At 34.8% G+C, this 12,325-nt stretch overlaps 1 protein-coding gene across 2 annotated transcripts in view; it reads left to right on the top strand.

Annotated features, from left to right (window-relative positions):
* LOC149803630 (uncharacterized) overlaps positions 1 to 10,916 on the top strand; it is a 72,102-nt gene extending 61,186 nt beyond the window's left edge. For both annotated transcript variants that reach the window (XM_089953384.1, XM_089953382.1), the window contains exon 2: positions 2,800 to 10,916. In XM_089953384.1, coding sequence (XP_089809510.1) covers positions 2,800 to 4,440 — 1,641 coding nt within the window. In that variant the 3' untranslated portion in view covers positions 4,441 to 10,916. The remainder of the gene's footprint in view (positions 1 to 2,799) is intronic.
* Positions 10,917 to 12,325: the final 1,409 nt, after the last annotated feature.

The following is a 12,325-nucleotide window of genomic DNA, read 5'->3' as shown; positions in this document are numbered from 1 at the left end:
ATGTGCCAATGGCCTGTATTGGCGTGATGTGCTAACAATCGTTTGTTAATATAATCCAAATAGTCGTTTTCTAAATCACTATAATTCCAAAATAATATTTAGTCCAAGAATATTTTTGAACACTTCGTAATTCCACTGAACAAGATTTTGAGCAAATAATTCTGCCCAGATTAAAAACCGAACACAATACTAAGACTGATTCTGCTTCAGATGTTAAGGAAAGTGTGAGAAATTGTTTACTATTATACAAAAAGCTAAGAGGTCAGTTTCTTTCCTTAAACATTTAAAGTTGTCAACATGTTTCGGAATTTCCAAGTGAAAAAATAATATCTAGAATTCAGACAGAAGTAAAGATGTTTGCTTTCATCCATAATAATCTGAATATTTAATCTGTTGTTTACAAAATAAATGTCAACGGTCAGATACACCTATAATTTTTTTTGGACAAGGGTCAAGTACAAACTACGAATATACATAACGTATAATCAATGGAGAAAAGCCAAGTAAAAATGTAAATTAAATCTACATAACTGGGAGATTAAACCAAATTTGTGCAGAATGTTTGAAGGCACACCGAATCCTTGTTGCATGAATTATCTCCAGCCAGCGATGCGTGTTTATAGGCTCTAGCAGCATTTTCAGAGTAATAGTTAGTCGTTATTTATCGATGAAATAACGGTTTTATATTAGATTAAAGTCTAATTCAACTGCTGAGGAAACCTTAAACACAAATTTGTTCAAGAACTGTGACAAGTCAATATTAGTATCGAGAAATGCAAAGTAAGATTTTTGTACTTGTTTATCTGCATAGGTGAGCATAGTGTAGCTTTAAAATTGGCTGTATAAGAATTTCCATTATTTTGGCTATTTAGGATAGTTGAATATGACTCTCAGTGCAGACCCTTTCATTGTCAACGACTTAATACCAACTGACAAAGAATGAAAACATTCTTCAGTATTTGCTGCACATTTGGTGCCAAACCCATCCCCCTCCAACAAAACAATTAACGAATGATGCACCATAGCTAAGCTTTTGGCCACGTGAAACTGTCACTGATAGATATAAAATGAAGCCAATTGTTCGGAGTTTGAATACCAATGAGGCCTCTATTTCAAGACATTAATTGACGTATGAAATAGGTAAAATGGGAGGAGTCTAAAACATACTGGACAATAAAATAAATCATATTAGAGAACACTGACGGGATATATCTTATATAACCCAGCTCAACGCCTTTCATAAAGTTAAACAAGACAATTCTCGTCTGCCATTCTCCATATATAACGTCATCCTCAGGACCTTTGTAGCATACTTGATTTGTACACATGCTGGTTCTTTTTGCCGTTGTTTGTTTACCATTCGTTCGAGGTTGCTATAGCAAGTGCCTTACGCAAGACCAAATTTCCTCAGTTATTATGGAGGATCGCATGGAATAGAGACAAGACCAATTCTTCATCAGAGCTATTATGATATCTAGGTCGCTAAATATATCACTTGTGTACCAACTTATATATATATATATATATATATATATATATATATATATATATATATATATATATATATATATATATATATATATATACTTTTTGTTTTAATACTACCCATGACGTATCAGGTTATCAGGTGTGGCCAGCTTTTGGTACTATGGTGGTATTAAATTAAATATGTAAATTGTTTGTCGAACGCAAGTCTCTAATAATCAATCTTTGCTTTTGAATTCCAACGTTTGTGTTATTAAAATATTTACTCAGTTATTATTATTTAAATTTTAGCTTAAATGACAAGTGATCTTTGCTTTTTTAGTATCTCCTTGCAGATTAATTATGTTTCTCATATTAATTATTTGCGACCACTGACTGTCTTTCCATCTTTTTAACATTATCTCTATGCAACTGAGGGCGTCAATGGTTGTAATCGCAGTATGATACGGTTTGTCTGTTTCTGTTTCAGGATCTCACTTCATTTAATACATTTTCTCAACCATCAACATTTATTCGTTTACGGATTCTGGCATTGCCAGTTTAATCTGTATGTGATCAGCCCTGTTATGTATAAATTTCCATGTCTTACTGACTTGCCAAAAATGTTCTAGAAATGTCTTTGACGCAGTGTTCTCATTGCACCTGATGCACAAACCTTGTCACTTATCGGCAACGACATGCACAGACGGATAGTGTGTGTGTGTGTGTGTGAGAGAGAGAGAGAGAGAGAGAGAGAGATTTGGATTTTCAACATAGTTTTTAAACAGTGTCAACTATATCGCTACGATGTCTGCAGTGTAGCAGTTTATAGTAATGTTTAGCACTGGGGAATAGTGCTGCAGACATGTAGCATATGTCCCGCCCAGTCAAATTATCCTGACACCAGTTCGACCAGTCCTAACACTTACCTTTTAATGCTGAGCGCCTAGCGAAGCAGCTGTGAGTACCACTTTTATAAGTCTTTGGTTAGAACCCGCGACCTCCCGCATCCTAGGCGAACGCTCTGACTACTTAAGCCAACGGAGCGGTCCCAAAGCGGGAGAAAGACACGTCTACATAATACATAAACACGTGCAGATAGCTGTAATTTTAATTAATAGGCAATAAGTGATTTACTTTAATCAGTCAGGTCAAATCTATTTTATATTTTTCTCTTAATACATGTCTCGCTAGTTTACATAAAATATGTATGTATTTATGTATGTATATTTGTATGGATGGATGGATGGATGCTCGCATGCATGCTTGCATACATGCATGCATGCACGTGTTTATGTACATGTTCCTTTTATCTTTCTGATAATTTGGTTTCAGAGTCATGCAGACGAACGACAGATTATGAACAGGGAACAGTTTATAAAAGAGGTATGTCCATGTTCCCATATAGCAGAAAAGAGACCATTGGGTTATTACCACCATTATCTCGTCAAAGAAGTACGGGAAAATGGTGTTCACATTATTCATTATGCACCAGTCTACAAATTGTTTGTACGGGTACACGAAACATTCTTGCCATTTGATAAAATGGATTTCAAACTAGGAGTCTATCTCATATGGTCTAATGGGTATCCAGAGTCAGAAGAGGAGAAGGAAAAAGCTATCTGTCGCGCCCTCTCACGTCGTGGAGAAGATACTTATATGGTAGCAATTAATAACTGTGAGCATTTTGTGACTTGGGCCTTAACAGGAAGGCCTGTGAGTCGCCAAATAAATTATGCAAAGGCTTCGAAAAAATTATGCATAGATTGCTTAGATGCATGTTTCGATAAGACAACACCTTTCAATCTGATAGAAGGCATTGGCCAGGTGCCCTTGAATGCATTTTTTAAAAGAGGAACTGTACCTAAACAGCTAGAAAATCAAGCTTTAGTCCAACCGAAGACACCAACATCACCAGCGAAAGTGACTTTTGACCTGCCAGCAACAAAACTCACCGTGACGACAACAATAACAACGCCTGCAGAAAACATTGGAACGTTTGATCTACCTCGGAACATAATTAACTCCTCCAAAAAAATGTTTTCAGAGATACCTGATATATGTAAGCTTGATCAAACATTTCGACGTGTGATTGGAAATGTGCAGGAAAAATTAGCTGAGGATGGACTTCGTAAATGGGCTGTTGACAAAGCAAGTGTATTTATGCCTGAAACTATACCTATAACAGGAAACATGGCACCTAAATTAGGGAAAAAATTCGTTGATGAATCCATACAATCCATACAAAAATTGGTTTCAGACACAACTAGAAAGTATATGATCAATCTAAATGCGGTTCAAACTGCGGCTGAAACTGCGCAGAAACCAATCGTTGAGAAGGCTGGAAAAGAGGCAGTAAAGAAAGCAGGAGCAAAATCTATTCAGGCAGTTGAGATTATAGCAGGAAAATCAGCTGCTGCAGTGGAAAAAGTGGCAATAGAGAAAGTGGGAGAAAAGTCTATTCAAGCAGTGGGGAATAAAGCAGTCGAAACAGCAGGAAAATCAGCTGCTGCAGTGGAAAAAGTGGCAATAGAGAAAGTGGGAGAAAAGTCTATTCAATCAGTGGGTAATAAAGCAGTCGAAACAGCAGGAAAATCAGCTGCTGCAGTAGGAAAAGAAACAATTAAGCAAACAGCTAAACAAGCTGCTAAATACGCTGCAATTGGTACCACTGTCATCGAAACGATAGGTGTTGGGTGTGATATATATAAGCTAAATAAAGCTCATAATAACAAAGAGATAAGTGGCACAGACCTTGCAAGAGGAGTCTGCACAAAGATAATTGGGGCAGTTGGTTCTATTGCCGGATCTACTGCTGGTGCGTATCTAGGATCTACTATTGGTGCAGCTGTTGGCCAAATTTTAATTCCGGTGCCAGGAGTCGGTGCCTGCCTGGGGTCGATGATTTTCGGTGCAGCTGGGAAGGCCCTTTTTTCTGGAATATCAGGTTTTCTGTTCGACAGACTAATGAAGTAATTATGTGGAATTATAATGTTTTTAGCTGATTTTTGAAGATGTAAACATATTTCGATTTCGCTGACAAAATATGATTTCATTTGAAAGTGTCACAGTTTTTTGTAAAGTTAAGAACACATCTCAAGTTTCAAATGACACAAATACAACATTGTTGAATTTTGCCTACTGCAGACTACATGTACATCTGAAGCATCGCAAAGAATATTCGACAGATAATACAGGTGTAGGTAACAAACAAAAAGAATCCTGCATGTACAGAGAATTATAATTCGTCATCAACTGATATTTAGACCCTGTCTTTTACTAATTTCCATACACTCAGCAGTAGCATTTGCCACCTTGCGAAATGTGTAGAACACACACACACACACACTACTCCAATAAATAATAAATATCTCACAGCTTTACATTCAAACATTGGTTCGATTATTACAACTGATGTGGGTCATTGTTTGCGATTTTGAGGGAAAGGAAATAAAGATAACGTTGATACAGACCACTGTAACAGTTAAGATAATATTTGATCCGGGCAGCAATAAGGTTTTTGTTTTCCTACAGAAACAGCATTCTTTCCAAAAATGAAGGAACAAGAGCTGGATTTTTTGTTGTAATTCGTCTGTACTTAGATACCAGACTTAACCTTTTCCAACATTCTCCAAAGTTGCGGGTAAAATAGATGATGAAATTAGTAAAGCATTGCATGCCTCCACAAACATAAATTAGTTTTGAAAGCCCATTTAGTAATTGGTTATAACAGTATTTATGTATAACCTCGTTTCCTCTGATACCCCCAAAGAATCGTGAAAATATATTTTATATTGTATAGAAATCTTACTAATCATTGAAAGGTTTCAAATGACCATTTTTCTAACAATACTTTTAGCCTGGTGTATCTATTCACTATAATACCATGACAATATAGTTTTGTTAAGTAGTTTAGCTTTTTCCCATTATTCATTTTATTGGTTTTGCTGTATATAGTTCGATTACGGTTGCTAGTTTGGTAGAGCGTCAGACTCCTAATCCAAGGATCGCGGATAAATGTTCGAAAAATATATTGACGTCAGGATGTTCATAATTGACAGCTTATAAAAATCGCTCAGTTATAACGAGGAGCTCTAAAGATAAGACACTAATTGTCTCAAACCTCAACCAGTGCGAAATAAAATTTTGACAGTTACCATTATTAATTAGACCAATAGTTATATCCTTATAAAATTTGCGAAATTAATTATTTATTTATGGTACCCCAAAAAGGTGAAGTGCTTTTGAGAGAAATTCTCGCTCAAAATCTTTCTCGATAAATACTCCTCCAAATTTGCACAAATATACATACATAAACAAAACTACAAAAGAATCCTCTGGATTTGATTAGAATCCACATAAGTTTAAAATAACACTCATTACAAGCCATCTCGATGTCAATGATTAGGTTGAATTGAGGTAAATGTTTATTTTGGGCGATCATAGTACTGAACCAGGAAAGATTCATAAATGAAATTCCAGTTAATTATTGAATCATGTAATTTTAGCACTATAAAAACTTTTGTTTCAATAAAGGTACTAGGTAATGGGTTGTCTGTCGGCATTCCATTGTTTAAAATTATAAATATCTAGACATATGGTATTGAATGAATGTTTTATGCAATTTGAACTGTTTATTTTGACAAGAGTGTTGGGGATGTAAATATTTTTTCAATTTTTTGAAGATTCATTTTTAGAATTGTAATTTACAATTGTATAATTTTATAGAGATAATAAGCTAGAATTTTTGTATTGCGTGATTAAAAATTGTATATACCTTTTATAAAGCATATCATTGTCAGAGCTGTATTACTGTAAAATGAAAAAAAAACATCTTCAGAAGAAATAGCTCTAAGGTGCTAAAGTAAGTTCGAATAGCAAATGCACTGCATACAGGAGGCAACAATTTACACCAACATTTTCAGCCACTGACGCATACTGACTGAAAATATTTCAGTCAGAATTTGTGCACTGTAGGCAATTTTTGATGAGGCAAATTATTCTTGGAAGCGGAATGGAGGCTCTTCCTGGGTTTTTTTCGAAATATTCAGCCATCCGCCCTCCAAGAACACGTACGTTGAAGCTGAATTTTGCAAGCCACGACCTATTAAGAACAAATCAGATGTCTGTCACCAGTATAGGAATCACTATATATTCACTCCTGAAAATTCATGGAGATCCTTTTTCATAACTGGAGAAAAAAACCCCATAATGAAGCCAGATATTACTCCGCAAAGACTGAATCGCTCTTCTGTGACTTTCGTACATTTCGCCCACAAAAAGGGACACAGTTCTTAACATCATCACCAGAAACATCATTGCAAGAAGCGAAACAAGTATCACTGAGATGATTTCCAGCAGAAATATATACATCGCCGGTGAGAATTCTTCCTGCAATAACACCTACAATTTCTGGCATCTCGAATGCATGTAGTAACCATTTCTCTTGTAATTAATCTTTTATACAGGAAAAATAGTCATTTCAGTATATATTGCAGTAACTTTCCTCACTGTTGCGTGGTTTCTACTACCTACCGAAAAGGTGAATGAACATATTGACTTTGATTTGCATTCCACAGACTGCGTTTTACACGTAAACAGTTTGTGTTGAAATACGAAACACGGCATGTATGTTACGCTACTTACAAACATAACAAAGTATCACCGTATGGACTCATCGTAGGAAGAGGTGTAATTTCAGCTTGACCGTCTCAAACATATTGATGCCGATGTATTAATTAGCCCCATGTGTTCGATAACGTCAATGAGATTTTTCCCTCACGTCTTGATCTTAATTTTATGACTCGGCGATACCGCCATAGAAGGGGCTCTTACGCCTTCAAACCATTCGAAAGAATCGCTTCCGTCTCTAGGTTTGGCAACCTAGATGTTGTCGTGTTTTTCAGCAAAATTAAGTATCCTTAAATAATAACAAGATAAAAGTGTCGGAGCAATCGCTCGGCACGAGTCGTGTGAATCTTGCTATAGCTCTCATAAGACGTGAGAAGCTATCGGCGAACATACGGCCAATTTCTGAGTCAAATTTGTTTGAAACGATAAAGGCGATATTTCTCTTCCACGCGTCAATATTAGCATATACCTCCATTTCACGGTTGCACTAAACCACATCGAACAAGTTTTACGATTATAATAATATTTTCACTTTACCGCTCTCTGGTCATTTTAAATGCGATTTCTATCTCATATATGCGCATGTCAAGGTTTGATTGAAAGTGAACTGAGTTCTTGGTTTTTAAGGTAGCACTAACACAAAACTAAAATTCATACTTTTCTTCCTCTTGATTAATATCTGAAGCCACTCTCCTTGAAAATATGTTTACCTCGCTGTGTGCAATTATTCATGTTTATTGATATTCTGTATGCAATAGAAAGATACACTCGAAGTCGGCTTACTAGAACTATCTATAGGAATGAGAATTTTCCAACAATGCGTTAAATCAAAAAAGTAATGGTAGTCGCCCTTAAATACGTTTCGCTGATGTTATCAAAAGAAAATTAATAAAGTATAATAATTAAAAAAGAGTAAAATAACACACAAAAGAAAAACAAAAAAAAAACACGAACTGCATGTTGTTTATAGTTTGTTATCATCGTCTAACAGGCTTATATATATTTATGTTTGTTTTGGGTTTAATCTCTACTGCATATCTTACAGTTATGGTGTATTCTTTTGATTTTTGTGTCTCAATGTATTTCTTTTTATACAGCTTCTCGATTCGGCTCAAATATAAAGAAGGGTATTATTTCGATGTAACATTTGAGGAACTTTTAGATAATCAAATTTGTTTAATTGTAATTAAAAATGTATAAGTTTTATAAAGATAGCAATTGTTAGACATTTTGCATTGTGTAATTAAAACTTGTGTACTTGTAATAAAGCATATCATTGTCAGAGCTGTATTACTGTAAAAAAAAATCTTCAGAAGAAATAGCTCTAAGGAATTAACAAAAGTTCGAGTAGCAAATGCACTGCATGCAGGAGGTAACAATTTACACCAATATTCTCAGCCACTGATGCATACTGACCGATGATAGTTCAGTCAGAATTTGCGCACCGTAGGCAATTTTTGATGAGGCAAATTATTCTTGGAAGCGGAATGCAAAATGGAGGGCTCTTCGTGTTGTTATGGAAGCATTCGGCCATCCGCCCTCCATGAACACGTAAGTTGAAGCTGAAATTTGCAGGCCACTACCTATTAAGGACAAAGCAGGCGTCTGCCTGTATATAAACCACTATATATTCACTCCTGAAAATTGGTGGAGATCCTTTTTCATAATTGGAGATGAAACCATAATGAAGCCAGATATTACTCCGCAAAGATTGAACCGCTCTTCTGTGACTTTCGTACATTTCGCCCACAAGAAGGGACAGCTCTTAACATCAGCACCAGGAACATCATTGCGAGAAGCGAAATAATTATCACTGAGATGATTTCCAGCAGCAATATACGCATCGCCGGTGAGAATTCTTCCTGCAATAACACCTACAATTTCTGGCATCTCGAATGCATGTAGTAATTTCTCTTGTAATTAATCTTTTATACAGGAAAAATAGTTCTTTCTATATCTATTGCAGTAACTTTCCTCACTGTTGCTTGGTTCCTACTACCTACCGAAAAGGTGAATGAACATATTAACTTTGATTTGCATTCCACAGACTGCGTTTTACATGTAAACAGTTTGTGTTGAAATACGAAAAAGTGGCATGTTATGTTTCGCTACTTACAAACATAATAATGTGTCACCGTATGTTCTCATCGTAGGAAGAGGTGTAATTTCAGCCTGACCGTCTCAAACATATTGATGCCGATGTATTCATTAGCCCCATGTGTTCCATAACGTCAATGAGATTTTTCTCTCACGTCTTGATACTAGTTTTATGTAGAAGGGGCTCTTATGCCTTCAAACCAGTCAATATATATATATATATATATTTGTTTTGGGTTAAATCTCTGTTGCATATCTTACAGTTATGGTGTATTCTTTTGCTTTTTGTATCTCAGTGTATTTTTCTTTATCGAGCCTCTCGATTCGGCTCAAGTATAAAGAAGGGTATTATTTCGATGTAAATTTTTTGAGGAACTTTTAGAAAATGCAATTTTTGATTTGTAATTTAAATTTGTATAATATTTTTGTAAAGATGGTTTTGTTAGAATTTTTGTATTGTGTAATTTAAAATTGTATGCCTTTAATAAAGTCTATCATTGTCAGAGCTGTATTACCGTAAAAAAATCTTCAATCGAAATATCTCCTAAGTATTATAGCAAGCTCGAATAACAAATGCACTGCATACACGAGGCAACACTTTACACCAACAGTCTCAGTCACTGATGCCTAATGACTAAAAATAGTTCGGTTAGAATCTTAGTTGTGAACTGTAGGCAACTTTTGACGAGGCAAATTATTCTTGGAAGCGGAATGCAAAATTGAGGGCTCTTCCTGGTTTTTCCGAAACACGAGCAACAATCCAAGAACACGTAAGCTGTTGTTGTTGTTGTTGTTGTTTTAGGGTTTAACGCCATTTTTCAGCACAAGATAGGCTATACATGGCGGCCAGTATAACTGGTGGAGGAAGAACCCTGGAAAACCCAGGGAAGAACCACCGACCCACGAGAAGCTACTGGCAGGCTTTCCCACGTACCCACGCTAGCCGAGCCTTGGACTCGAACCTACGCAGACAGAGGTGAGATGGCAGTGATCCGGAACGGTGAGCGCTTTAGACCTCTCGGCCACTCGGGGCCCCCCACGTAAGCTGTAGTTGAGTGTGAACCACTATATATATATATATATATATATATATATATATATATATATATATATATATATATATATATATATATATATATATTGCGCTCTCGACAGCCTGTCAGAATTGCTGCGTTGCAGACTTCAGATTCTGACTTCTTGCCTGGTAAGAAAATCTAATTATTATCAGTTTAAAGATGTTTCCTAGGTGTCTCATAAATTGAGAAGAAACATATTTATACATTATTTCACTTAAATTTAAAATGTCTGTAATCTGTTATTATTATAGAATATTACTTTTTAAAATATAGTGTTTCTTTGATTCATAAAATGTATTTAGAATTTGTATGAATTTATAATATTATGTTTGATTTTTGTAATAATGGTTTGCTACCAACTTCATGCTAAAAGTAATTCATTACCTTTTAAATTACAGAAGGTAATATTTTATTTTATTTTATAATAAACATTCTATAAAATTATTTGATTGAAAATAACTTTGGTATTAGTTTGTAACATTTTATATTTAATTATTTTCGGATTATTGATAATTTATTCGGCAATTGATTCCTAAATAGAGAAATTACATCATATATATGAAATGTAAAAGTTTACTTGTGTGTAGTTTTGTCTATATCGAGTGATGTTTAATTTCAATAAAGAATTGCTGCGTTGCAGACTTCAGATTCTGACTCCCTTTTCCCAGTTCGAACCCTGTACTTCTTCGCTAGCACATATGTATGTAGCACATACATCTCAAGAGTGACACCGCCGGCAAAATGGTGGCCAGACTGATGTCTTTCTCTCTTTCTATCTATCTGGGAAGTGTACCATCAATAAATTGGGCATGACGAAAAGAACTGTACTGAATAAACTGACCATAACAATTGGGCAATAGACCCATTAAGACCCGGAAATATGTACTTTAATTTATCAAAATACCATCACGTGATCATATGCAGATGTTAATAATTATGTATAAACTGTTTATTGACTTGTTTGTTCACAAATAGTCATGCGATCAACCAATTGAAATGAACGCTAATAAAACGTGACAAATTTCACTTAAAAACCACTTGACACGGTGTTTTAAGGGTTACACATAATCGTTGAAAAATCCTGACTTCTAATTGACAGTGTATAATAATATAAATAAATGCAAATTCTCTCTCTCCCCCGTCTCACACACATATACAAACACACACACGCACACACCAATACACAAAGAAAAATATAGGTGTGCCAATCACTGGACAATCATAAAATAGGTGCTCGAATGAAATAGGTCTCCAATTATGTAATATTGTATAAATCTTTTTATTCTCATTAACTTCTTTAGGAATGGATGAGATAATTCCATTGATTTCCAAAATTCAGAGATCTATATTGAAATCGACCAAATCTTTCCAAATGAACTGATACAAATCGACCGTGAATCCACCAGACTCAGGGATAGTTTCATTTTCTACATTTTTAATGCTTAACCACACTCAGAAAAGGCCAGGTTACAATCACATGAGATTTTGGTAGTAGCTGTAAAAAATGTATTGTACATGAAGAAGTGTTCATTAGTTTGTAGATCACTATTAGATTTAATTTAATAAAGTTTTCATAGAAATCTTTCTGTTCATTCGGTATTTCGTTTTGAAGTTAAACTCTAGCCATCATCCAAAATTAATTCCTTCACTATTTTGTCAGTGTAGTTTCTCTTTTCCAAATTAAGAAAGAATCGTTTGGATTCTTTTCACCAAAATTATACCAATTTTTTTTTATCTTAACATTACTCATTCTGCTCCTTTTATTCTTATTTCTTCAAATTGTGTTTGTTTAATATCGTTTTGTATTATAACTTCTGAATTATTTATTTGATAAAGTGATTTATTTGAAATTATATGCCATCTTCAATTATTATAATGCGTTTTTCTTGTTTTGCATTTACCGGTGAATAGTCAATTGTGTCAGTGCTAATTTTCAAATTATGAACTTGAAGAAAGAGAGAACTGATAATGTTAGCTTTACTTGTAATGAATACTTTTTTCACCCTCATGACGATATTCTTCAACAGTATTTACAGTACAACAGTACCTTTTAACTG

This window comes from Sinohyriopsis cumingii, chromosome 3 (assembly GCF_028554795.1).
Source record: "Sinohyriopsis cumingii isolate HCF-2022 chromosome 3, ASM2855479v2, whole genome shotgun sequence".
Taxonomy (NCBI): Eukaryota; Metazoa; Mollusca; class Bivalvia; order Unionida; family Unionidae; genus Sinohyriopsis; species Sinohyriopsis cumingii.
Note: the sequence above shows the minus strand (reverse complement) of the source record. Positions and strands in the feature narration are given on the sequence as shown.